The sequence below is a fragment of the Carassius gibelio genome, chromosome B23, assembly GCF_023724105.1.
Source record: "Carassius gibelio isolate Cgi1373 ecotype wild population from Czech Republic chromosome B23, carGib1.2-hapl.c, whole genome shotgun sequence".
Lineage (NCBI taxonomy): Eukaryota > Metazoa > Chordata > Actinopteri > Cypriniformes > Cyprinidae > Carassius > Carassius gibelio.
This window is the reverse complement of record NC_068418.1, coordinates 17,009,589-17,037,549: the sequence shown is the minus strand read 5'-3', so window position 1 is coordinate 17,037,549 and position 27,961 is coordinate 17,009,589. Positions and strand designations below refer to the sequence as shown.

The 27,961-nt window shown below is 38.0% G+C and overlaps 2 protein-coding genes across 6 annotated transcripts in view; one reads left to right on the top strand and one right to left on the bottom strand.

Annotated features, from left to right (window-relative positions):
• The window catches only part of lrp1ab (low density lipoprotein receptor-related protein 1Ab), a 108,597-nt gene extending 98,519 nt beyond the window's left edge, over positions 1-10,078 (top strand). Inside the window, exons 69-89 of the mRNA XM_052595009.1 lie at positions 220-326; positions 583-715; positions 827-949; positions 1,111-1,233; positions 1,317-1,448; positions 1,582-1,719; positions 1,813-1,932; positions 2,032-2,318; positions 2,400-2,578; positions 2,663-2,769; positions 2,874-2,993; positions 3,191-3,367; positions 3,499-3,639; positions 3,973-4,137; positions 4,236-4,397; positions 4,554-4,722; positions 4,871-4,972; positions 5,295-5,365; positions 5,538-5,631; positions 7,121-7,265; positions 8,507-10,078. Coding sequence (XP_052450969.1) covers positions 220-326; positions 583-715; positions 827-949; positions 1,111-1,233; positions 1,317-1,448; positions 1,582-1,719; positions 1,813-1,932; positions 2,032-2,318; positions 2,400-2,578; positions 2,663-2,769; positions 2,874-2,993; positions 3,191-3,367; positions 3,499-3,639; positions 3,973-4,137; positions 4,236-4,397; positions 4,554-4,722; positions 4,871-4,972; positions 5,295-5,365; positions 5,538-5,631; positions 7,121-7,265; positions 8,507-8,644 — 2,933 coding nt within the window. The 3' untranslated portion in view covers positions 8,645-10,078. The remainder of the gene's footprint in view (positions 1-219; positions 327-582; positions 716-826; positions 950-1,110; positions 1,234-1,316; positions 1,449-1,581; positions 1,720-1,812; positions 1,933-2,031; positions 2,319-2,399; positions 2,579-2,662; positions 2,770-2,873; positions 2,994-3,190; positions 3,368-3,498; positions 3,640-3,972; positions 4,138-4,235; positions 4,398-4,553; positions 4,723-4,870; positions 4,973-5,294; positions 5,366-5,537; positions 5,632-7,120; positions 7,266-8,506) is intronic.
• Positions 10,079-10,583: 505 nt separating this feature from the next.
• The window catches only part of fmnl3 (formin-like 3), a 42,534-nt gene continuing 25,156 nt past the window's right edge, over positions 10,584-27,961 (bottom strand). For 2 of the 5 annotated variants that reach the window (XM_052595043.1, XM_052595048.1), the window contains 21 exons: positions 27,186-27,294; positions 26,833-26,909; positions 24,949-25,042; positions 23,984-24,058; positions 23,801-23,911; positions 23,453-23,602; positions 22,382-22,483; positions 21,384-21,738; positions 20,798-20,881; positions 20,510-20,634; positions 20,215-20,417; positions 19,903-20,137; positions 19,470-19,538; positions 19,296-19,376; positions 19,079-19,208; positions 18,815-18,975; positions 18,634-18,735; positions 17,820-17,912; positions 17,259-17,382; positions 15,779-15,910; positions 10,584-13,370 (listed from right to left, as the gene is read on the bottom strand). In XM_052595043.1, coding sequence (XP_052451003.1) covers positions 15,819-15,910; positions 17,259-17,382; positions 17,820-17,912; positions 18,634-18,735; positions 18,815-18,975; positions 19,079-19,208; positions 19,296-19,376; positions 19,470-19,538; positions 19,903-20,137; positions 20,215-20,417; positions 20,510-20,634; positions 20,798-20,881; positions 21,384-21,738; positions 22,382-22,483; positions 23,453-23,602; positions 23,801-23,911; positions 23,984-24,058; positions 24,949-25,042; positions 26,833-26,909; positions 27,186-27,294 — 2,572 coding nt within the window. In that variant the 3' untranslated portion in view covers positions 10,584-13,370; positions 15,779-15,818. Of the gene's footprint in view, positions 13,371-15,275; positions 15,325-15,778; positions 15,911-17,258; positions 17,383-17,819; positions 17,913-18,633; positions 18,736-18,814; positions 18,976-19,078; positions 19,209-19,295; positions 19,377-19,469; positions 19,539-19,902; positions 20,138-20,214; positions 20,418-20,509; positions 20,635-20,797; positions 20,882-21,383; positions 21,739-22,381; positions 22,484-23,452; positions 23,603-23,800; positions 23,912-23,983; positions 24,059-24,948; positions 25,043-26,832; positions 26,910-27,185; positions 27,295-27,961 lie in introns of all 5 variants that reach the window. The other 3 variants (XM_052595046.1, XM_052595047.1, XM_052595045.1) reach the window with 3 other exon arrangements.

Below are 27,961 nucleotides of genomic sequence, written 5' to 3'. Positions count from 1 at the left end.
ACATATGAAATAATTTAATTTGAAAATTGATCATGATTATGTTGGAACCCTGAAAGTGTTGGTAATTTTTCTCACTCTCTAAGCTGAACTATAGACCTTGTCTTGAAATGTGTCCCTCTCTTTCCTCCTGCTTTCCTTGTAGTTGTTGTAGTTGTTGTAGTTATTGTGCTGTCTGGTGTTTCTTCACTATTAACGTTTCTGTCTCTCTCTCCCTCCCAGTGCCACGTCAGTGCTCTGAAAGTGAGTTTGCCTGCACTAACGGCCGTTGTATTGCTGGGAGGTGGAAGTGTGATGGAGATCATGACTGTTCAGATGGATCTGATGAGGTACTGCTGTTCACTGGCCTGCTTCACCATCTCATATAAATTGGGTGTAGCCAGTCTATAAACTGCAATTATCAAGGGACCATTTATTCAAAGCTTAAATGCAATGTTCCTCCATTTCCTCCAAAATACGAGCCAAGTGATATAAATATAGTTAAGGTTTCTTTAGTTGGTTGGTTTTTGTGGCTTCTTATGACACTCAGCACTTTATTGTAATATTATATATTAAAATCAGTACATATATCATTGTGTTTCACAGCATGGCTGTGACCTGAAGTGTGAGGAGGATCAATTCCAGTGTAAGAATGGTCACTGTATCCCACTTCGCTGGCGCTGTGACGCTGATGCTGACTGCATTGATGGCAGTGATGAAGAGAGTTGTAATATTTCTGGTGAGTATGCATGTCTGCTTCTTTCTGAAATGGGCTTATTTATATGTCCAATGTCATTTTTAAAATACATTCTCATGTATCTCACTTTGTTTTTTTTTTGCTCTCTTTTAGAGGCGCGGCACTGCCCCCATGATGAGTTCCAGTGTAACAACACTCTGTGTAAGCCTCTGTCCTGGAAGTGTGATGGGGAGGATGACTGTGGAGATAACTCTGATGAGAACCCTGAGGAATGCAGTAAGAACTCTTTCTCACAGTTGAATTGTAATAAAAAAGATCAGCATCCCTGACAAATATTTACAATTCATTTGCAACGTTTTGCTGGTGATGATGAATAGAAAAACAACATTAATACATAGCAAGCTCAAACTGTAAACGTCTTCCTTTCTATAATTCAGGAAACTTCCAGTGCCCACCCACTAGAAATTTCCGTTGTCGGAATAATCGCGTATGTCTCTGGAGTGGCAAGCGCTGTGATGGTGTGGACAACTGTGGAGACAATTCAGATGAGACTAACTGTGGTGAGTCGTCTGCTCTGACATGCCTAAATGATTTTATATCAGACTCCCTGAGGGTTTCCATGACCTGTTCGACATGTTTATAGGAGACCACACATCCACATGCGATAAAGACCAGTTCAAGTGCAGCAATGGCAAATGCATCAGTGCCAACCTGCGCTGCAACTTCTTTAATGACTGTGAAGATTATGGATCAGATGAGATTGGCTGCAAGACAGGTAAGATGATTTATCATAATGCCAGTGTCCGTATTTGTGAATAAAATATGCTTTGGTTTTATAGTTTGATATTTAGAAGGGGCTCTTAAATCCTGATTGAATTGACTTCATGTGTCTGTCTGTGTGTTTTTAGACACCGTTCTGAATGACTGTAAGAGTAACAAATCTCTATGTGGAGATGGCGATGAGGCTCACTGCATTTCCAACGGCACAGACACGTTCTGTTCCTGCAAACAGGGTTTCCAGAGCGTTGGACACAACACCTGTGAAGGTACTTAGTTTGCCGTCTTAAAAAGGCTTACTTTTTTTATGTCAGTGAAGGGTATCTCTACCTGCAAAATTATTGTTGTTCTCTTTTTTTTAGATAAGAACGAGTGCATGCAGTTTGGTATGTGTTCTCACATATGTAACAACACCAAGGGCTCCTACAAGTGCAGCTGCCACAAATACTTCACCAGGATTAACAACACATGCAAGGCTGACAGTATGTGCTGAATTTATTCTTTAAATCACTTCGCCTTTAGAGTTGTGCATGCTCTCGAATGGATTCACCTGTCGAAAACTCTTTCGTGTGTATCTGCAGGTCAAAACATTAGTAAACAGGTCCTCTACATTGCGGATGACAACGAGATCCGCAGTCTGAATCTTGATATGCGCAAGTGGGTTTATGAGCAGACATTCCAGGGCGACGTCAACGTGCGCATCGATGCCATGGACTTGCACGTCAAGACCAACCGCATTTTCTGGACCAACTGGCACACGTCTGGCATTTCCTGCTTCCAGCTGCCCTCTCCAACCTCACCATCAGGTCCTACGTCTAACTCTCACCGCAACACCAGGCAGAGCGAGGGCAGTGTCACCAACCTCGATGTAAGTCAAGACATTCAGTGTTCATTATTAAGCTTCATGCTTTGCAATACCTTAACTGAATTTCCCCGGTCTCCTCTTTAGATTCCAGGTTTGAAGATGCCACGTGGAATTGCGGTAGACTGGGTGGCTGGTAACCTCTACTGGACCGATTCGGGACGTGATGTGATCGAGGTTGCTCAGATTTCAGGCCAGCACAGGAAGACGCTGATTTCTGGCATGATTGATGAGCCTTATGCCATTGTAGTGGATCCTCAGAGAGGGTAAGAAGCATACACTGTACTGTATGTTTTCTTAATTCTACAGTAGAAATGCTTCAGATGGATCGTTTTTGTTTCGTATATCAGAACCATGTACTGGACAGATTGGGGCAATCATCCAAAGATTGAGACGGCAGCCATGGATGGGACACTCAGACAAACCCTGGTCCATGAGAACATCCAATGGCCTACAGGTCTTACCAGCGTAGTGCTGCTTTCAACCATCTGTGTCCATGAAATTAGTTCACTGTATTCAAATTAAATCTGTGTGTTAATGCATACATCTTCTCTAAAACAGGTCTTGCAGTGGACTACTTCAATGAGCGTCTGTACTGGGCAGATGTCAAGCTCTCTATGATTGGCAGTGTGCGTTTGGATGGCTCGGACCCTGTTGTGGCTGTATCCAACATCAAAAACAGTTCAGTAATGCGATTATGCTCTGGGATTAAAGCTCATCCTTGACTGTATCTGCTAAAAATCTATATTTAGCTATAATTTAACTTTCGTTCAAACATTTTTTATATATACTCACAAAGGCTATCATTTATATGGTTGAAGAACTGTACAAAACAGTAATATTTGAAACATTAATCAGCTTCTCTTCATTTCTTACAGACCTCCTTCATCCCTTCAGCATTGATATCTTTGAGGATTACATTTATGGTGTTACCTACACCAATAACTTTGTCTTCCGGGTTAACAAGTTTGGGAAAGGTCAGGCGGAGAATCTGACCACTGGCATCAACCACGCAACTGACATAGTCCTATATCACCGCTACAAACAGCCTGAGAGTGAGTGTCTGTGTGAAAGTGTCTGTGGTTTGGACACATTTTTTTAGGGTCTGATTGCAAATCTAAGTGTTTTTTCTGCGATCTAAAACGTCTTTTTTGTTGTTGTTTTTTTTTTTTTTTTTTTTTTACAGTGACTAACCCATGTGATAGGAAGAAGTGTGAATGGTTGTGTTTACTCAGTCCCAGTGGGCCAGTGTGCACCTGTCCTAATGACCACATCCCGGACAACGGTACCTGTACAGAGGTGCCTCCAGTGACCCAATCCCCCTTCAGTAAGACCCTGCTTTCACACTATATCCTAATTCATTTTAGGCCACAGCCAGAACAATGCTGAAGCTACTTATTACACTGAGGAAAAAAAAAAAAAAATATATATATATATATATATATATATATATATATATATATATATATATATATATATGTATGTATATATATAACATTTGACATGGTAAATATTGTCCATATGCAGTTTTTTGAGCTTGATTGAATGCATTTATATTTTTTTCTGATGCTTCATGAGCATAAATTCATTTGTTAGGTATTTCTCAACATAATTAAATTATAAAATTCAGTCAGTCATCTTTAACATATTTTTCTTTTAGCTCCTACATGTAATGTTCAGTGCCAGAATGGTGGCAGCTGTTTCCTCAACGCATGGAGCCAGCCCAAATGTCGCTGTCCCACCAGTTACAGTGGAGAACGCTGTGAAATCAACCAGTGCAGAGACTACTGTCAGAACGGAGGAACCTGCTCCCCTTCACGCACAGGTACACACACTCACAGACACATTGTGCCTTTGTGACCAGGGTTTTGCACATTTATCTTTATAGCTACATCCGCAACACATCACGTTTCCTCTCTCCAGGTGCTCCTACCTGCCGCTGTCAGACTGGCTTCACTGGCCCCAAATGTAACCTACATGTTTGCAACAACTACTGCCAGAATGGGGGCAACTGCACTGTCAACCAGGGCAACCAGCCAACCTGCCGTTGTCCAAAGGGCTTCTTGGGTGACCAGTGCCAATACAGTGAGTTTAACTCCTTGTCACTTTAAATAGAGGGTTCAGTAATTTCTAAAATTTCCATTGTCTTAATGTTTTTTTTATTAGCTGTTTGAATCCAAACAGAAGTATTGCTAATAAATAAAACAAAGTCAAATAAGTACTGGGAATCAATCTGTGCAGGTCATTGTGAGGACTTCTGTAAGAATGGAGGTACTTGTATGGAGATGATGAATGGCACTAAACATTGCCAGTGTTCTGAGTCATACTTTGGTCCACAATGTGAGCTGAGCAAGTGTGAATACTGTGGAATGGGCAAGTGTGAAGTGCTAGGCAGCGGGATAACATGCAAGTACGTACCAGCACATTCAACTCACTGTGCTTTCATAGTCTACCAACATTTAGCCTTAGCTTGTTTGAAATAATGTGTCGTATAAATATGGATCAGTTGTGTGCTCTGTTTTTGTGGGTGCTGTGATAATTTATGTTCTTCTGTGAAGATGCGGTAATAACAGCCAGCAGCCTACGTGCTACACCTGTGGTGACTTCTGCATTGAGGGCCAGTGCTCTATAGACCATAATACTAAGCTGCCACAGTGCAGGTAAAGAGCTGTATAAAAGAAATGCTTTTATGTTCTTGCAGATGTTTTGTTGGCAAAAAGTAAAAAGAAAAAACACCAATAGATAAAATGCACATAAAATGGACAATGAGACTGAAAATAGAATATAGAACATAGAAAACAAAAATAGGCCTTGTACTGAACCTTGTGGTGCTCCAGATAAAAGATAATCTACCTGAATGTCCTGAATTCTGGACTTGAGATAGCTGACAAACTTGTTTATATAGCATGATCTTAAAAATATATAATAACATGATTCTGTATAAGGATGGCCAGTAATTTAAAGTGTGTGTGTGTTATGTAGGTGTCACACCGGCTGGGCAGGTTTCCGCTGTGAGCTCAATGTCGCCCCTGTTCAAAACTCAGACTCTGGAAGTAAGTTCCAGCATTCCTTTCATCTCTCTTTTCATTTCTCTCAGATTCATATTCAGTTTAGTTTGGCAAGGTAAACTAAAAGAAGCTTTGAAAGATTAGTTTTTTTATGCCTGTTGCTATGAAGAAATCTGTTTAATAGTATAATAATGATGTATGTTTCTTCTTTGTGTAGATACTCCGTCAGTGGTCATCCCAGTGATGCTACTGCTCTTACTTGCACTGTTAGTGGTTGGTGCCATCTTGTGGTACAAGAAGAGAATGCGTGGGTAAGTACATATAACAATTTCAGCATGTACAAAAGAGACACTCCAGGGCAATAGCCAAAATAATTTTGTGTATTGATCAGACCTTTTTTTTCCTGTCATCTTCCTCATTTTGCTGTAGAGCAAGGATCTTTGACACTTTCAGTTCGAGGGCCTTAGTATTTTTGATAGACCTTATATAATAATTATATGATTCTATATATTACCATATTTGTTCAGCTGAAGGAAATAAATGTACATAATTATTGTGTATTATAAGGGTATGATTATATTATACATAAAAAAAACTGGTTAAAGTAAATATTTTACATATAATTATATAATTTACATTTATATTAATTAACATGTTATAAAAAATGGATTTTTGTTTTAATACTTTTTTCTCCTACGAAATTTTGTCTAAAGCCCGGGATTTAGTCTAAATTTAGTCTAAAGTTGGCGAGCACGATTCAACATGTCGATGCAACGTCTGGGCCATCAGCTAGAGTGTGAATTTTGATTGGTTGTTCAGTTTAGCGAACGAGTCATTGCCCAAGAATTAGAACGCGTTTTTTTAAATATCGTAAATATTAGTTAGTTTGCAGTCCGCTGTAGTCTGTGCAGTGTGTTCAAGCGTAGCATCGGCTTTCATCACTGCTAGTTCTTTGAAGTCACCTTAAGCTCATCCGATAATTAGCAAACCCTCTTCAGTACCCTGTTGAAGACCCCTGCTTTAGAGCATTAATTCCTGCACATTCCTCTTTAATTTAGCACTAAACTCAATTTCCAGCTCTCTCACTTTCTCTCTCTGTGGTTAAACTGAATCTTTCTGTCTCTCAGGTCTGTGAGGCAGGGCAAGCCCAGCTCCAGATGTTCGCGGTAACTTTGACTCTATAACCACAGGGTCTCATCCTCGTCCATCCTCTCCTCTCTTCTCTTCCTCCCCCATCATCATACTCTTCCTCTCTTTCTCTCCTGCCTGATCCTGTACTGTTACTGTGGTATCCCTGTGTTTTTTTTTTACCAGTTTCAACACAGGGATCTATTGATGACAGCTAAAATAGATCAACTGGTTGGTGCAAGACGCAGCGCTGGGCTGCGTCCTGTCCCTCTCACTCTTGCGCCATCCTGTAGACGTGTGTCCGTTTTTTATATGTCCGTGAGAGCAGTGTTGCTGTGCTTGAAGTGTTTGGCACCTTATTGACCGTAGTGGACCATGTCTTGTGGATATCCAGCTTTCTTTAAGACCCTGCAGAGTTGTTCACTCTGGCTGGCAGTCTCCACCTGAAAGCACATGGATGGTTCCTCAAAGTGTCATGGCTCCTTGCACTTATGTTTATACGGCAGGAGAGACCCTGGTGGATGTAGCTGTGTGTCTGTGTTTGTGAGTTGCTTGGAGATAGGCTACTTTGTGTGTGTGAGTGTGACTTCCTGTGCCTTGGCTCGGCCTGCAGAGGTGTGTTGTGAAGAAGCTTGGACAAAGTATAACTGCTTACTGGTGTTGTATCTGCAGCGCTAAAGGATTCCAGCACCAGAGGATGACCAACGGAGCCATGAACGTTGAGATCGGGAACCCGGCGTACAAGATTTACGAAGGAGAGCCTGATGATGACGCAGGCGAGCTGCTGGACTCCGAGTTCAGTCTGGATCCAGATAAGGTGACCCCTTTATGTCATTCTCCAACCCCCTTGTAGGGGATTTTTGACATTTAGATTTTTTGAATATTATTTATTATAACTGTGTATTTTAAAGTGTATATTTTGTAATCATTTGTTTCTGTTGAAATGTTATTTGTGATAAAATGTTTAACATTAAAGTATAAAATAATGCAATGTTTTGTATAATATATGAATGGCGAATGGAACGAATGCACTATATGAGGTGATTCCAGTAGTAAATAAAAAAAAGTTTTGAAAATAGATATGACCAGGTTGTATGAATCGGACATTCAAGACGCATTCATTTATATCTATTGAAAGGAGACGAGAAACCAGTTTGTGACTTACGTAAGAATCTTTTGAATGTGAATCGTATTATAATAGAATGTCCAATTTTAATTTAGACAATATATTAAAAGACTTTTTTTTTTGTTTCTCCTGTAAAAAGTTTCTTAAAAAGTATGATTTTTGTATAGTGATTGTTTCTTACGAAAATGTTATATTACGGTTTATGATCTATTGAAATGATACAGTTAATGTGGCCATGAATATAGACATTGTTGCTGATGTGGCGTTAAAACATAAATACATTTATATAAAATATTATAATATATAGTTTATATTTGTCTAATATCATTCAAATCAAAATGACAGTATTACACAATTTGATTTTATATAATTTTATGTTAATATAATTTTATATTCAATTATATAAAAAAATATATTCTTATTATTGTATTTAGTTATTGTTCTTGAATTATATATATATCAGTGTGGGTGTGTGAAAAAATTATATATATATTTCAACCAGAACTTTAAATAGTATTTAAATACAAATAATAATCAAAATAATTTAAATAGTTTTACAATATTTTTCTATTTGATAAAATAAATATATTATGATCATATATGAAACATTTTAATTATTAGTTTGGTAAATGAAAATATTTTACATAATTTTATATAGGGCCTAATATATGATTATATATACCAGTAATTTATTTAAATTCTAGTTTGGTTAGAGAAATGATTTAACTTTTATTTCACTCTTGCAGTCTAAAAGAGTGTCTTGAATATCCTTTTATCATACTGTATATTATAATGTTGGGATTGCATAAATTCACTTAGTTTTTAGTTGATTATTTTTAATGTATGTCATTTAAAATAGTTTGGAATTTTAAAATCTTTTATGGACAATAAAAACAATCATTGGCTTATCAGTATCTGTATCTCTCTTGCAGCCCACAAACTTCACCAACCCTGTATACGCCACTCTCTACATGGGCGCCCATAACAGCCGTAACTCTCTGGCCAGCACAGACGAGAAGAAAGAGCTGCTGTCTGCAGGAGATGACGACATGGGAGACCCTCTGGCATAGAGTCCCGGCCGGACGCCCACCCTCACGCAGACCTTTATGCCTTTACATGTCAAAGGAAAAGCAACAACAGCAGGAACACTGTACAAAATGTAAAAAAAAAACACAAAAAAAAAAGAAAAACATGAAGGACACTTTTGTATGTGATCGCAGTATTATATTTTATTCTTCGAGATATCCTTCTGGTCAACAAAAGAAAGCATTTTCTATACATGTATTTTTTCTTTCCCTTCCCTGTTTTTCTTTTCTTTTTTTTCAGACTTTGCATACCTAATTTCTCGCCCTTGCCCTCCATTTAGCCACTACCTCTGTGCTCAACAAGATGCCAACAACAATATGGGAAATCCTTTTTTTTTTCTTTTTTTTTTTTACGTTTATTTTTGTATCAATTGTATAGAGATCAATGTTTCTTTTAGAAAAAGCAAAATTGCCAGGTGTTGCTAATGAAATGTGAGGGAGGGGTGCATGGCCGACTGAATGATAACAGATGCTGACTCGGCCCGTGTGTGATTGCAGATGGCTGGACGAGTCGGCATCGCTTTTATTTCTATACTGTTATCTCAGAGAACAACGCTTACGATGATTGTCATACTCCTTGCACAGATTGATTTTATATATATTTACATATATAATTAACAAAGTGTCTTGACAAATATACCCAGGAATACAAGCAGACACCCGTACGAATAGCAGTATAACTGTCTTTGTTTTAGCTTCGTTTTTTTTAATGGATGAAAAGATGTGGATTGAATCAAGGAGTGAGTGAATCCAAACGGATGGTAAATGTAAGGTCATTCCAGAACTGTTTCCAGGGTATCAGTGGCCTTGGTGTGTACGCAAGTGGTACGTCCAAAGGATGCGGGCCTCATCTGACGCCATGTCTTCCAGTATGCCGGAAACAGCCAGGAGAAATGCTCAGATGATTGTCATCTGCTCATTGGGAGCTGTATGTCACTTTTAGTTCACTAGTTTTGTGTCTTATGGACTTTATGCTCCGTGTAAGTGCATTCCTGTGAGGTTCGTGTGGATCCAGTAATAAGTCACTGCCTTGCTGCTACTCTTCCCATCATTCTCATCTGCCTGACCTGTAGAGAGACTCGGCCAGCCCTGCTTGTGGCCGAGCGTCCACTGCTTCTATTGGAGGTAACCCGTGTGCCATAGGCTAATGCATGGATCGAACAGCTCATAAAGACTAGCATCGGCTCAACAGATACATGTTAACAGTATTCATCCGAGCATCTGGACTTAACGTAAAGTGTCTGCTCTGTTTACGATCAAATGTAATTTAGCACGGCCCTCGGTGGCCTTTTACTGTCACAGATGACTAGTGTCACAACCCTGCAACCGTTTCTGTAGTTTTGTTGGTACATTTTTTTTTATATATATATATATATATATATACAAAATAATTAAACTGCTTTTTATAGTAGAAATGCATGGTGGCTCAACCCTTCTTTTGGAGAGACCGTGTGATGTTCGTTTCTTTTGTTTCCAGCTGGAGATTATCATAAATCACAGATAATAACACATATTAAAAATAAAAAAATGTGTACATAACTAATATAGAAGTGGTTTCTGGATTGGTGCTCTGCTGTAGTTTGGCGATTGGGTACGAGTGGTCATTTTAGAAACTGTTTTCCAACCGAATGCATTGTGCAAATGCATTATTTCAATGCTGAATCTAAAACAATTACTGTTGTCCTAGTACTAGATATGATCAAGGTGAATAGAAGTAAAATGGGGCTCTTTATGGTTGTCATTTGTATTAAGCTAAAATATGATTCCCAGATGTTTTAACTCCTTACAAAAAATACCATAACAATAATCTACAATATACAGTGTAAAAAGTAAGTAATAGATCCAAAGGTTGTCCCACTTCACCTGTATATTTACTGCAGTACACTAGGGAGATTGTATTAATCAAATTCATACAAAGGTAAAGTCAAGTATCAAATGTTTTATTTGCCACTTCAACAGAATATCCAGTTAAATGCTGTATTCACTGGTCTAGTTCAACCAAATAACATTAATACTTTGGTACATTCAACTTGTGCTTTGCATTTCCTCCCAAATGGCTTAATTTACATCTAAAAAATAAAAGTTCAGTCTTAGAAACAACTCCCAAGAAGATATAAAAGTTTTCACGTGACGTCACACTGGAGGGCAGAACGAAGCTTTGATCCACTGACCTATGCAGACTGCATTAAGCAGTGTAGTAAAACCATAGACTGTAAAAAAAATACATATATATATATATATATATATATATATATATATACCGGGATATAAAAACAATGTGCAAAGTTTCACATGAAATGGAAAACTGAACCATTACTTTACTTTAAATATTTGCTGATGGGAAACAGGTGGAAAAGTTGCTTTTCTATGGATATTTTGCCCTCCAAGTCGTCGAGCCTGTCACGTGACATGTTTTCACTTCCGTTTAGTTAGACACTTCCGGTTCTGGCTTCTGTTTGGTCAGAACCTATGGTCAGAACAGCGTCCCAACCATAGACATCATATATATATGTCTATGGTCCCAACCATAGACTGTATAAAAACAGGTCCCAGCCAAGTTTTTGTTGGGGCTATCTTATCTCTTCTAGCGGAAAAACGCCACTAAAATTATTTTTCTTAACGTAATAATTATAATTTCTGTCATTGTTATCAAACTTTTATAAAAGCAGTAAGAAATTGAGGCCGTTGTCCTGACATTTTATCCTACCCGTCTGATTTTCCTACCAGGGTTTACTGCGCATGCGCACATCAATATTGGGTTGATAACTTTTTTTTAAAGGTGCAGTGTGTAATATTTACACCTATCTATTTACAGAAATGAAATATAATATACATAACTATGTTTTCAGATGTGTATAAAGACCTTTCTTAATGAACCGTTATGTTTTTATTACCTTATATTGAGCTATTTTTTATCTACATACACCATGTGTCCCCTTAAATTGAAGTTGCCACCATGTTTCTACAGTAGCCCTAAATGGACAAACTGCTCTACAGAGCGTGTATCGAACATTGTTGTTCTTATGAATAAAACACAGACACAATGAATAACAAGTCTGGGAGGTATCAAAATCTGACAGGGTAGCACAAATCACCATACTGAATTGTGAATATAACCGACAGCACATTCCGAACAAAGTAACTAAGTAAAGCGCTGCCTCGCGTAAGTTAATGCTAAAATAAAGCTCATAAAATTTCATATCGAGTCACTAGTTGCATAATCATTTCTTATTCAATTATAATAAGTATTCTATTAGGGAGATATTAGATAATAAAATTAATCTTATAAAAGCAGAACCTGATTTTACCAAGTGAGACATGTTCCTGGGACAACATCGTTGTTTACCCTGGAACAACATTGTGATTAACCAATCAGATTTGAAGAACCAGTTTATAGATTTTGTGAAGTTTATGCTTAAAATCAGTGTTTGGTGCTTTTACATCAGTGTCATTCATCTATCATTTCCTCTGATTTTAGGGATTACTCATGGTTAAGGTTAGGTTTAAGTGTAGGGATATGGTTAAGAATATATTTTTGGAGTAAAATGTTGTTCCAGGGTCAACAAAATATGTTGACCTAGGAACACATCGAACTTGGCAAAATCAGGACGTGCCTTATAAAACGTTATTGTGAAGTGAATACAAATACAAATGTCCTTCATTTTACTAACTCTGCAAATGAGTGAACTGCACACCCAAAATATTCTGTTATATCATCTTTACAATCATGGAGTGATTCCCATTGGATAAAAAAATGCATTTATATACATAAGAATTCTGTGTGGTAAAGAACGGATCCGAACATCATTCTCTGAGGAAGAATACGTTTCAAGGCATGGCATAACGTTATGTACACTTTGTTCTGGTACATGCGCATTAAACATTTAAAAAGCTGGGTGAAGAAGGCACCATCAACAAGCCTACAAGGCACATGAATCAAATAGAGCACTTCAGGCTCTTTTGTTAAAGCTACAATGGATAACTGCATATAATATTTACATTAAGCATTCAAAATGTTACAACATAATAATTAACACAAGTATAAACTTAGATACATCAATATTGGCTATAAGAAATAATACTGACTCAGCAGAAAGGCACTTCTTTGTAACGATAGGGTAACAATACTGGAGACAGACTAGTCCACTCCAGGTAGTTAGGATTAATACATCTTTTTGAGTTCATAGCTAATAAAAGAACTGTACAAACGGGCTCAGGCCTGAAAGTCAGTGACCTCAAGTCATGCTTACATTGCACAATAAAAGGAAATCCACGTTAATGGGTGTGCAATCCCAATAGAAGGCTCTTCAGGGTCAGCAGGCTAGTGTTACTGCTGTCGGTTTGTCAATCACAACAAGCATTTTTCCTGTGCCAACACAAGCTGTTACAGACTCTCCTCAGGATTTGCGTATGTGAGAGTTCGTGAGGCCGCCCTTAATGTCTGTGCTTTTATGGCTTTATTGAAAGAGCCTCCAGTGCAGAATCCAAAAAGGATTTCCATAAATAAATAACAACTTCCACATCCCCTTAAAACCAAAGATACTGGTTTGGTCCTGCACTTCCCTCAGTCACTGTGAATTGCAGGAAGATCCCATTTCAGAAGAAAGCGGGGGGAAAGTAGCATTGGGTGAGTGAGTGAGGGGTCTTTAGGGTCGCTTCCACCCATTCCGGATCACCGCGTCAGCTCGCAGGAAGGGCTGGCTTCGGAGATCTGTGAGTGGGGAAGGGAGAGAGTTAGAGTTAGATCAGGGAACATTTAGGGTAGCAGGGGTCACTCTCAGTACTTGAGCTGGCTGCTAATATTTGTGCTGTCTTTGAAAGGGTTGAAGGAATGCCGAATTCTGTAGATCTTACTTTTCTAGATCTTAAAGGAACAGTTCACCCAAAAAGGAAAATTCTGTCATTTACCCAGCCTCATGTCATTCATGCTTTTATTTATCTAGGAAAGGAGATATTTAGCATAATGTTGATACTATTCTTGTCCTTAGAACGAAAAGCAACTGAATGGCAGCTGTCAATCTCCAAAATGGAATAATGTGTCACTGTTTCCACAAAAACATTAAAGGGAAATATCACCCAAAATGAACATTTATTCACTCTCATGTCATTCCAAACCTCTAGGAGTTCATTTTTTTCTGCTAAACACAAAAGAAGATATTTTGAGGAATGATGGTAAACAAACAGTTGATGGTAGCAATTGACTTCCATGGTATGGGAAAAATACTATGGAAGACAATAGGGAGACACATTCTTTTTAAAGATTATCTCATTTTGTGTTCAACAGAAAAAAAATAGCGAGGAGTAAATGACAGGATTTTCATGTTTTTGGGTGAACTATCCCTTTAAGCAGCACAACACCGATTGTAATAAGAAATGTCTCTTGAACATAAAATCAGCATATTTAATTGATTTCTGAAGGATCATGTGACACAGGCATAAAAAATATATAAATGTTTTAAGACGAAAGAATGGTAGTGTATTTAAAACAGCACCTTGGTCATTTTACAAAATTTCTCCTTTTGTGTTCCACAAAAGGGTTTTAAATGACTTAAGGCGTAAATGACATTTAATTTTTTGTGTGAATTATTCCTTTTAAAGTAAAAAACAAAATGCAGTTAATATTTATCTCAATAACTGCTTCTAGTATAAACACAGGCATGGCCCTGCACTTATAAAGCACACACACAGTAAAACACTAACAGAGACACAAAACAAAATACAATTACTGTAGTACAACTATTCAACACAAATACATAACTGATAGATTCAGTGTTCAGCAAGGTCTTAAAAGATGCTATAACATTTCCATATATAATAAAACACTACACCACTATATACAGTAACCATTACAGATAGATCTTGCTGAACAGAACACAGAGTTGCATGCAGGTGATGAAATAGTAGAGGACATAAACATGTTAGACAGATGGCACAGTGCAAAGATATAGCGGACAAACACAGCTTTACATGCAACAGTGATGACAAGAAAATAGAGATTCCATTTCTAATATACGCTACTGAAGAAAAGCTAACAAAACTTTTACTAGTAAAATAATATGAGATTATACTGATTAGTTTGTAATAAGATTTGATATCTATGAGGTTATATAAAACTATAAAAATGTTGTAGTTTATATTATACAGCTTAAGGTATAAATAGCAAAAAACAAAAACAAAAAAACAAACAGAATTGTGGGATGTAAATGCGGGGGAAAAAGTAAAAACTCAGAACTGCTAGAAGAATTATTATTTTTTCCTTAAAAAATGTCAAATATTTCACAGTTCTAATTTTTTTTTCTCAAAATTTTGAGAAACAAATTCAAAATTCCCAAAAAGATTTTTGGGAAAAAAATTTTTATTCAGTGGTAAAACTATATACATATATATATATATATATATATATATAAATATATAATTAGTTATCTTATTGTTTGACACAATGACAAGTTTCATAAAATATGAATTTAACAATGCAAAAAAAGCAATATTCAGTACAAGACTGCATTTGGCCACATAAGCTTCAGCATTGTAGCAATGTGCAAAATATAGCACCGCTAAAGCAACTGAAAGGCAGACAGGAGCAAAGCGTCATGAAGCTCCATGATGCCTTTCTTACCCTCCAATTATTTAGTGCTCAAATTTACTCAGATTAATCCCCTGTTCTGCTGGAAAGGTAGAACAAAGAGTTATGGGAGAGAAAATGAGAGTTAGCAGGTGACAAACCAAGTGAAACATAATAAGGACTGTTACACAGGCCAAATCTCTCTGGACAATATGACAAACAGAAATTATTATTATTATTAAATCATAAAGGCATACATGTAAAAAATCAGGAAAGCAACAGTTTTACAGTACAAAATATGATTATATTATATTATATTATAATATTATATATATATTAAAGACAGATGATTTTATACTTTTCAGTCCATTTGTCATAATTCCATTGAGAAAGATTTGGCCGGTCCCTGTTTCAGGTCTGTGAACAGCCACAGCTTGTGCTTCCTACAATTCCATTGTGCGTTGGTTAGTAAAGGATGCTGGGTAACCAAGTGACAGAATGGGTCATGGAAGTGGTTGTATGCATGCACTTTGCAACTTGTAAGAGAACGGGACAACCTGCGGCATTAGGGGCAGGTTTTTTGGGGGGTTTGGGGGGCTAGCAGATGGACTCGTCGAAGAGGTTGGTATCGCAGAAGAAGCGAGAGCCCCGTTTGGCCGTGCGGGCTGTGAAGGGCACACTCTTCAGCACTGAGGGAGGGAGGGAGGGAGGTCAGAGACAGAACGTTATATCTGAGGTTAAGAAGGAGCATGTGTTCCTTAAAGAGAAACCACTTGTTTTGACTCTTGCAACGTCCTGGCATTTTTGTGCAGGATTTTTCTTGTGCAATTTTCTTCACATAGTTACACTATCTTTCAAATATTAGGGGTCAGAAAAAAACTGTTTTGTTTGTTTGTTTTTTAGGAAGGATTAATCAAATTAATCAAAAGTGAGAGTACAAATATGTAGATTTTAAACAAAAGCTATTCTTTCTAAATTTTCTATTCACAAAAAAAGAAGCATATAGAATGAATACTGGAATGCACATTAGATCGATTTATAAAGGATCATGTGACACTGTAGACGATGAAGTAATGGCTGCTGAAAATTCAATCAGAGGAAAAAAAAAATGATATTTGAATGTATATTAAAACAGAAATCACATTTTAAATTACACCTAGTTGTACTGTATTTTTGAAGAAAATAAATGCAACCTTTATGAGACCTCTTTCAAAAACATAAATAAAATCTTACAGATCCCAAACTTTTGAACAGTAGTGTGTATCTCAGATGGAGGAATTTGTTTTTTTTTTTTAAGGAAAAACTACTCCATTAACCTGAGCACAGGATATACATGGGTAAACTCTAGGAATAAACCATTAAATTACATGTTAAACATACAAACATGTTCAAGTAAAAACCTAACCATTACTAGAGATTAAATCCTGATTACTTTGTGACTGGGGTAACAGAAGAGGAGAAGTGCCTATTCTTCATTCTGTCAGTAATATCTACGGCTTCATAAGGCTGGGACGTTGTTTACTGAAATGTTAAAATACATTTCAGTAAACAACTACATTTAAAGAGACATTTTTAGCAATTTTGTCCGTATTGCAATATATGAAAATCTTAGGTGAATGAGTGTTTGTCAAAAAAAAAGAAAAAAGGAAAAAAGATTCAGTGGTTATTCATTTATAATAAATATAGATACCCTAAATTGAGAGCATTATGTGAAAGATACATTATAGTCTTTTGTTATTAAAAATGATAGTATTTCTGCAATCTCTTTTAAGAGCATCCTGTACAATTGATTTACATACTTTAGAAAGAGATCCATTTAGTTAGTATGCCTTCTAAATAACACTGAATATCCCTGAGGGTTGATTCAAATTCCGAACCATTGGTTTTAACTGATATGCACTTGTAAAGTGTGATGATTGAGCTGTAAGGGCCGATGTTTAACATAACACAGAGTACACTGCTGATGTGGAGAGCTGTGGACCACCACAGTGATTGTGGACCCCTGGCTGATGGGTATTGTAGTCCTGCCTGGCCCACCTGTGATAATGTCTTCAATGGTGCCATCTTTGCCCTCATATACGGGCCGGTGGTCCTTGGCTTGTCTGCGCCGGAGCTCTGCGATCAGTTCCTGCTGCTGCTGTCGCTTCTTTTGAGCCTGAACCTGCAGTGGAAAAAAACAAATACATGTTTACCACTAATATCAACTGGAGGTGCTTGAAATATTTAATGGATACAAGGGCAAATTAACTAGAATAGAATGGTATTATAGGAAAAAAACTGCAAGTGGTATGCTTACATGCACTAATTTTCATCCATTGGATTCAATCCAATCTTATTCAAATTCTGAAAGTTCTGTTTATATTACCCTCAATGTTTAAATGCGATTCACATATTCATTTGCATGTGCATTACATGTATTCTGAACAAAATGTGTTGCTTTCAGAACCAGAGAACGCCACTGCCACAATTTCACCGGAGCTTTCAAGAGTATAACTGCTGTTTTTTTTACTTAAAAACACAGTCATTTCAAAAAGCTATCTTCTAGTTTGATATTTAAAGGAATTTAAAAAATAATTATTCTCAGCCCCTAGATTTTACCTTTGGGTCACGCTGTTTGGCCTCCTGTGCTAGTAGTTTTTCTCTCATGGCTTCCTCTTGCTTCTTCCTCAGTTCGTTTTCCTCCACAGCCTCCTGCAGAAAATACCAACAACAGTTCCGATAGAGAGCTGAGTGTGATCCGGGTCCTGACACTGCACAAAACACAGGCTACGACTTCGCATCTAAACAATCCCAGCAACCTCTGAGAAGGGATATGAATATGGACACACATGAACGCATAGAGATCTTGGACCTTTGTTGGTTCCTCATGTAGGCTCATAAATCCCCCATCAGAACAATGTGAGGAAGAGGTGTGTGTATGCGTGTGTGTCCGGGTTAAAGGCGGAGAAGGCAAAGCCCAGTCTAAACACAGCAGCTTGCCCTTAAATCTCAGCCCAGCTGCCCCTTCCTGTTATTCACCCTCTGCTAACGTCTGCTACTCCACCCTAGTGCTCTGCCGCTGATGCTCCAACAGGGAAGACATTAAAAACAAGGATGGCCAAAGGATATAAACACACATAGAAACTGTGTGTACATTCAGGGTCTGAACCCACAACCACTTGGCTAGCAGGCCAGATCTTTCATCGCATCATGTTTACTAAACATGCCAGACAGCAGGTCACATGGACGGCTCCTTCCTGTCCTTAATGACCTAAAACCAGGTCGGGTTCACCTTTCCTCCCCGAGGCTTAGAAAATAAAAGTCTCTTCCTGATGAATATACAGAGCCACAAATGTGTTTTCTCCTTGTCAAATTATGAAGATTCATGATTCTTTAGTAACCATTGAGTGAATCATTTAATGGATTGCAGTACCTTGTAGGCTTTGATGAACCGCACGAACACTGGGAAGAACACAGAGGGCGGCGTGGTCTTAGGACTCTCCCCAAAGTAAAGCACCACATTGTTGAAAGCCTCCTATAACCGGATTTAATTTGAGATTCAGATATTCTGGTTTTGTATTCACAATGTGTTTTGTAAAAGAGAGAAAGGACACCTCAGCAGTCTTGGCGTCTTTTTGTAGTTTGTCCAGCTGCGTATCGCTGCTCTGGAGGAAGCCCTTGAGTACAGCGTGGTCATGCAGACTGCACTCTCTCCTGACCAGATCCATGCCCTTACCCAGCTCCTTAACATCCAACAACACATTCTCCAGAGAGACTGTAATGGAAAATTTTCAAATTAATGCAATTAAATTGAAATGAATATCATTTCTGTAAGTGGGACATGTTCAGTTTGAATTCCAACCCTGAAGGACACAGACCTGCTGCAGCCTTATCCACAAAGTGCAGTTCATTGTAGAAGGCAGCCAGTTCAGGATATTTCTCTTTGACGACCACAGCAATGTAGTGCAGCAGTGTCATCTTCCGGTCAGTAGACTTAGTATCTAGCAGCTGAGAGAGAGCAACATTAGCATGGGTGAGAACAGCACTGTTATTCAGCTACGACATCTCTGAAGCCATTTCTACACTCGAGCTTACAAGATCCAGACTCTGAAGTTTGAAACCATACACAGAGCCTCTTTTACTACTGTTCATGTAGTTGCCCAGGGCCAGAATGATCTGGGGAGACAAAAACGGATAGTTAAGCATAATTGGAAATCAATTTGAGATGATTTTGAACCCTTGTAATATTCAAAACAAGAAGACATTTACTTCAAGGATCTTCTTTAACTTTGGAGAAGATTTCACTGACGCTGATGCAGCGATGATAGCGTTGAGTTGCTGTGGATATAAATGAACAGATGTCAAATCTTGATTTGATCGGGATGACCGTGATATTGGCAAGAACGCATTCCTAAATCAACACTTTTGTTGTTCCAGGAATAAAATTCCCATCAAACAAACTAACCCTATACTTAACCCCAAGCCTAACAACCACTAAAATCGGAGGGTAATGATAGGTTGATAAGTCTATGCCTCAGTTTAACCCCAAAATGTGAATAAGAATATTGTTCCAGGAACAACAGGGATGCTGGTCAGACAATTTTCACAAATCACTGTGGACGGTCATTCTTCACCAAAAATCTTTTTAAAAACCCCACAAAATTTCCCAACTTCCTATTTGTTGACCATTATAGTTGCTCACCGGGGTCAGCATGCTGACATTATCATTGAAGTTGCCCACAAACGTGATGATGCTCATTCTCTGAGTGAGCCGCTCAATCTTGCTGAAGAAAAGCATGAAACGGTCCTCCTCAGCGAGTTGGTCCAGAGGTCTCCTCTCGCGCTCGTACTGACGCAGTAGTTTACTCTCAGCCTCCGTGGGTAGAAACCGCATCAGGCATTCCACAAAGTCGACTGGCAGGGCTTTCAGATCAAACCTGCAACATGGATATTGCATCATATTAATCTCAGAGGAGATTTTTGAGAAGATTCAGACACTTGCATAGGTGCGTACGTTTGAATGGCTTTGCAGATCTCTTCTGTGGTCTTGTTGGCCTTGCGCAGGGTGATGGCCAAGTTCTTTGAGCGATTGGAATCAAGCAGCTGCACTTTGCTGACGACTTTGTGGGAAACCTTGCTCTTTGAGCATGACAGATCCACCAGAGGACCCTGGGCTTTCGTCTTGAACAGCTCCTCAAACTTCTCCAGATCCAACTCCTACACGACCAATCAAGAGCACATGGCATGGGTGGAGAGTTTCATGGAGCACCAACCAAAATAATGTGCATCTGAGTCATACTCAGTATCACCTCAAGCACACGCTCATCATCGATTTCATTGAAGACGGTGCCATTGATCTGGTTGGGTTTCAGGGCAGTCCAGTTGAAGACAGGAAGGCGGAATTTGGTTTTTATGGGTTTCTTGATGCGTATGGCTATAAGATAAGAATAAACATGATTGTCAGACGTTATTTTTACAAACATAATTACGTATGACAAGATCCTGAGACTGATTTGTCACTGCTTTAATCTTTTGTTCATAACAAATCAAAACCAAGATCATACTGCTTCCTATTATTATTTGTAATTTTGTATTACCTGATAAGCCGACACTAAGGATGACTGATGGTGATGGTCCAGGCAGAGGTGGAGGAGGTGGAGGAGGAATAGGAATACACTCGACTATATAAAAAAAGAGAGATGTAATACATTAGTATAGATTTTCAGCTTTACTCTTAAATCTGTTCCCAAACAGTCACAAGGGCTAAAAAGATGTTTAGTTAGTCCCAGTCCAGCTGCTTCCTCAGCAGAAACGGCTCCTCAGATAAAGGAAACACCCTTAGCTTTTCCTTTTCCTGCTAGGCTTGCAAAGACTTGTACATTTAAAGCTCTGTAACTAAGAAGGAACTAAGTGTGCACAACTGAGCCTTGTTTTTCTGATTAATATACACTACAATAACTCTCCATAATCGTGAGCTTTGAGGGAACACTTACATATCTGTTTCCCATTGACAGTGAACTTGTAAGAGTGCCAAATCTAAACTTTTCCTCATCTGTCCTTGAAATCAAATGATTTCAAATCGGATGAGTTCTGAGAATCTCAGATCACCTAGTTAAGCAACAGTAACACCACACATGATTCGCATACACGTCTGATTTTCCTGGCTGTTCTCAGACTCAGTACCTTCTGAAGGGAGTGGTGGGGCAGGTGGAGGTGGTGGTGGAGGTGGAGGTGGAGCAACAGCTTCAATAGGAGCAGGTGTAGAGACACCCAGACCTCCACTCCCACTCATGCTTGCAGTAAGTAAGCCCAGGTCTCCCAGAGATGCTCCAGCTGCCGCTCCACCAACCAGTCCTCTTCCACCCAGAGCCTCGATGGCAATATCCCCATCAGACTGCTTGCGTAAACGGATGGTGCCCTTCTGCTCCAGCTCCAGCAATTGCTTCTCAATGTTATTGTGCCTCTGGAAGGCAGCGTCCTTCTCCTGGATCATCCGCCGCAGTGTGTGCACTTGTGAGCTGGTGGACTCATACGTCTCCTGCATAACCATGAGAATGACAAGCCAAGGATGTTAGGGTACAAAAGTATTTCAAACATTTATTGTACTTTTCTCTCAGCCTAGAAATAATAAAGCTACTAAGGTAAACTTCTATAGTGGTGAATGAAAACTATAACAAACAGAGTTTTAATATTTATCAATTTTGCCACAGTAGTGTTTCCATGATTTTCCAATTGAGGTAAAAATATTGAGAGATTGTTTATGCTGGTCATAAGCGAGAAAAATAAATCAAATTTGCTCACTCCTTCAGCTGTTAGAAATGCTCAAGGAGCAGCATTTACCTTTTTTTTTCATAAACTGATACCAAGGCAATAAAGGCACAGTTTAGGTTTTAAAATTGTCCAAAACGTCCAAAATTATTTAATGGTAATTTCTCTGATGGTACTTCAAAGAATACTATAGTAGATGTCCAAAACAAATGGTATCTTATTCTCTTTTATTAGACATTTAGACATCTAGTAAACACATTATGCAAAAGCCACAAAGGATTAATAATCAGTCATTCCTAATAACAACGTTTCATCATTCCTATTACTTATTCATATTACACAAACAACTCATGATATGAGGTATTTGCATGTCAAGCTCTTGAGTGAAGATGATATAAATGACTGAGGCCTACCTTTATGGTCGCCAGTTCCTTGTCTTTGTGTAACAGCAGTTTCTCCAGGTCTGCTACCTTCATCATTGTCTCATTTTCAACATCTAGAAGCTTCTCCGTCACCTAGAACAAAAAAAAAAAAGAGGAGCACGAGAGAAAACATGACAGCGTGAGAGGCTGTGAAACAAAAATGAGTGAAGAAAGAGAGGCGGTTCAGAGCATTAATCCTATAAACATCTCTCCCATACCCTTTTAAGCTTCATTCTATCTCTCTCACTCTCTTATGGATCAATAATTACATTCCCAGCAGTATGACACAGCAGATGAGGTAGCATCACTTTCACTTTTGAAGCAGTGAAGATTACACACATAGTGGAATATTTGGGGAATTCGGTCCTCCTCCCCCAGCAAGAGGAAAAAAAATTGTTGTGTGATTATCTGTTCATTTCAAGACCTTTGCCATGAGCATAACTCAGCCCAGCAGAAAGGCCCACCACTGAGTCAAGATCAGAGGAACAATCCGAGGTTTGTTTTTACACTGCCTGCTTTCTGCATACTCAGATTCACAAGCCTCATCTGTTGAACTAAACACTTATAAGCCCAATCATTCCACAAGTCAGATTATAAATTACATTTTAAGATCTCTCTGCACTAAAGGTTAACGATTAAGCTATGCATGAGGCTATATGTTGTGAGTGAATACTAGGAAAAAACCCTGATTTTTCTGGACTCTTGTGAACTCTGATAAGGGTGATGTCATTAAGACATTCAAAGTGCTAACATGACTGACTTGTGATATGATAAACTATCATTAATATTTACAGATCTGACATAATATGAACATGAATATAATTAGGACTATTAATAAATTAAATCAAAGTGAAATCAAATTTAAAAATTCAAATTTAAATCAAATAAAAAAAATGGCCAATAATGACATCACAATATATACACTACAGTTTGAAAGTTTGGTGTCAGTAAAGAAAATACTTTTATTTAGCAAGGATGTATTAAATTGATCAAAGGTAACAGTAAAGACATTTATAATGTTGCAAAATATGAATGAAATGCTGTTCTTCTGAACTGCCTTACATGAGACAAATGTTCTTCCAGCTCCTCCACTTTCTCCAGGGCCACATTCTTTGTTTCAGCGTCCTCCAACAGACCTCCGACATCAAACACATTATCTAGGTAAGCCTGGATCTGCACCGACAACTTATCACTCTCTGTGTGCTTGGATTTCTGGAAGGAAACACAGGGGATTTCTTAATGTCTTACCATATGGTTACATGTGAGTTACAATATCTCCAAACATCTGTATGACTGGATCATTCAATAGTATTTCAAACACAAAAAGACATCTTCGTAGCAAACTTGCCTTTTTACTTGGCTATTTAAACACTGAATGATTTTAGATCAGTTTGAACATTGACTGGATACCTCCAGGAAGTCATCAAGGCCCAGCTTAGTGAACTCAAACTGCAGATGTACACGGAAGTTCATGTCCTCCACAGAATGGACCACAATGTTGATGAACTGCATACAAGCAACCTGAGACACAAACCACAAAGTCAAACACATCCATGTCTCACACAAAATACTGACCTGCTTTCATGCACCTACCATGAAGTCGATGTTCCCATCTTCACTACGGAAATACTCCATCAGCTTCTCAAAGCGGTGCTTCTCCTTACACACCTGCATATATTTTTATTTGGTCAGTCACAAATAAACAGTAACCCTTCAGTCCAGTATAACCAGGTGTGTTAACTATTAAAGTGTGATAGTTATAGCTCTTATATCCTCACCAATAACCATCCAACCAAACAAAAACAAACACAACATAGAAAAAATCACTGAGATTTTTAGTTCTATAAACAGCAGAGTATGAGGTTATGGGGTTTAGTGAAGCTGAAACTGATGGAGAAATCACACCACAATCCAAACAGGAGAAAGTCTGACTTTATTGTAGACTTTATGGAAAAAGAAGGGGATTTAAATAACAAAGGAACTATGTTATGTCCTAGCATTTAATTATGACAGAATGAGAACCTTATTTCAAATACTTCAGTCAGCTTCTTGTTCGGAATGTTTTGCTGATTTAAATGTGGAACGTTTAATTCATTAGTCTCAATTCAAAGTTAGCTCAACCACAGACTCTTTGAAGACTAGTTCTGGCGGTCAACAGCAGGCAGAGTTTTATTTCAGTCTTTCTCACAGCATTGTTGCGACTGCTGTGTTAATTATCTCTCTTAGTTTCTCAGGAAAGAGTTGGACCGTTACGGGATAATTGGCCCCGTTTCCGGTATTTAAATGACTAGGCAAACAAAACTAAGCGGTTGAGTGAACAGTTGAGTCTAGAGGCAAGTCTCTCTCCCCCAAAACACTGATCCTTATCAGAGACGGGTTTGCTGGAATGACTGGTTTAAGATGTGGTGTTGTCCAACAGATGCATGCGGGATTGGAGAAAATGGCCAGCTATTGGGTTTTATATGTGCATGAACTGAAACAAAAACAACTTTTTTAACATAATACAGCATTCATGGTTTTTGTAAGAGACACGTAGGTGTAAAAATCTCAGGATCTACCTCTTTGAAGTTATCAAACGCTGAGAGGATGATTTCATGGCCTCCTCGCACCAAACACACAGCAGCCAGCAGCTCCAGGACCAGCGCCTTTGTTCTACAGACAGAACAAAAGCTTCTGTGAGCATTCAACTGGACCAGAGTGACAGAGCAGGACTCACACAATAACACGGGTAACATTACCAACTTGACAGATCATTACCCGCCCACACCTGCTTAGATCTATCCTACAGGGAGAACAGCAGCTTTGTGTCCATAGTTATACAATTTTCTAAATCAGAAACGTGATAGTGCACTTTCATCTTGAGCCTCTCATTGGGGTCACATCTGATGCTAAGAATTGGGTAATTCTATGGTGATACTTTGGAATGACACAATCCAAGAAAAGCCTTCACAGCACAGTTAAAGGCATTGGTGTATGATTCATTGAGTTCTAGGAATTATGCTTTCAAAAGGCTGGGTGGGGGGTTCTGATCTAAGCTTCTAATACAAATACACTTAGTCAGACTGACACTAATCCACTTGAAAGAATTCATTCTTACCAAACAAAAGCACAAATCTAATCCCCAACTTCACAGCGCCACCAAAACTAAAGTTCACTGAAAGTACTGCATTTAATTGGGCTCATCAGGTAGCTACCTATTTAGGGACAGCTCACACAAAACACTTTTTTTTTTTTGCATTCTTATGTGCTGCTTTTCCATCGTTTTTCTGTGTAAACATCCACTAGACAGACATGTGTGACTGCTGCACAAAAAGTGTTTTTTTACATTATTTTTAAATGTAAAAACACATTCTTTATGAATGGACCTTAGAGGGATAGTACACGTACATTTGAATTCTGTCATAATTTACTACCTGTCATGTAAATGATTTCTTCTGTGGAACACAAAAGATATTTTGAAGAATATTGGTGACCAAACAGTTTTGAGTCCCACTGACTTCCGTAATATGGACTAAAATTACTGTTTGGTTCTTTGTTATGTAAAACACAAACAAAGATATTTTAAAGAAAGTTGGTAACCAAACCGTTTGGAGTCCCATTGACCTCCATAGTATGGACTAAAAATACTGATTGGTACTTTATGTAAAACACAAAAGAAGATATTTTGAAGAATGTTGGTAACCTAACAGTTTTGGGTCCCATTGACTTCCACAGTTAGAAAAAAAAAGTCAGTGGGACCAAATACTGTTTGGTTCTTTGTTATGTAAAACACAAAGGAAGATACTTGGAAGAATGTTGGTAACCAAACAGTTTTGAGTCCCACTGACTTCCATAATATGGCCTAAAATTTGAGTTGGTTCTTTATGTGACACTCAAAAGATATTTTGAAGAATGTGGGTAACCAAACAGTTTTGAGTCCAAATGACTTTCATAAAATGGACCAAAAGTACTGTTTGGTTCTCTGTTATGTAAAACACAAACGAAGATATTTTGAAGAAAGTTGGTAACCTAACCGTTTGGAGTCCTATTGACCTCCATAGTATGGACTAAAAATACTGTTTGGTCTTTTATGTGAAACCCAAAAGATATTTTGAAGAATGTTGGTAACCAAACTGTTTTGTGTCCCATTAACTTCAATAGTATGGATCAAAAAATACTGTTTGGTCTTTTATGTGAAACCCAAAAGATATTTTAAAGAATGTTGGTAACCTAACAGTTTCGAGTCCCATTGACTTCCATAGTATGGACCAAAAATACTATTCTATGGAAGTAAATGGAACCCGAAACTGTTTGTTTACTAATATTCTTCAAAATACCTTATTTTGTCTTCAGTAGAAGAAGAAATGCACACAGAGTTGGAAAGACATGAGGGTGGGTGACTGACAGAATTTTCAATTTTTGGGTGGACCTTTAAAACTGTTATACAGAGCCCTAATTCTTACCTTGGGTTCTTATTGTTCAAACTTAGGGCGATCTCATTGACTGCATGTGCGTGAGACATGACGAGGTTGAAGCCATACTAGGGTGTGAAAGGAAAAAGCAATGTGGTGTAAGTATAAAAAAACATATACCACAGTGCAATGGTGATTCCATAGAGACATTGTGCTGCTGTTTGTAAACTGGACAGACACTGAAACATTCTGGAGAGTAACAGGTTATTTGTCATGTTCAATGATACTTAATAATACTACTTTACTACTTTTACTACTTTATTTACTGCTTCCTTTCTATGTGCAATCAGGTCAGATGTCCCTGAGGTTTTTTTTGTGACCAATCAGTTCTGTGCATCCTGTACCTGATAGTTCATGATTGCTCTGAGGCACATGATGCACACATGCACGTCATCCTTTTGACTCACTAATCTGGAGTTCTTGATGGTTTTGCTGTTGGCAGCGGAGCCATAACTAAAAGAGAAGGACACATTTAGTAGTTCAGAAAAGCTGTGCTTGATTTGACATAACATAAATGTGCAAAAACAATCACTCTTATGCACCATATAAAAAGGTGTTCAATTGCGTGTGTTATCTACCCTCAGGAAGTGTGGCTATGGCTCAGTGGGCAAAATAATACATGCATGTGACTCCTAGTTTCGTTGCAAAGCAATGTTCCTGTTATCGCATGAACACACATATAATCATCTGTGAAGTGAGACGGGAAACTAACTGTGAAACTCAAAAAACAATATTTGACACTTTCCAAAAAATAGGGTCTAAGTAAACCAAAGGGAAACAATGTTTTGATGTGAAATGTGAAAAATGTTGAATGTGAAAAGATTTATTAGATAACTATTATCTAAAATAAAATTAGCCTAGCATGAGTATAAAAACACATTAAATGTTTGTATTAAAATCCCAATATTGGCCTGTAATAAGGTTTCATCTAATCTTAATTTTGACATAGAACAAAAGAAATAAAAAAAGGTTTTTTTTGGACAGTTTATTTAACCTTTAAAATTTATATTTTTCAAAAATAATAAAAAACATCTGCAAAACAAATATTTCACAAACATATAATTCAATGAAACAAAAACTGATATATCATATTTGATACTTACCTTTTTAACATAAACAA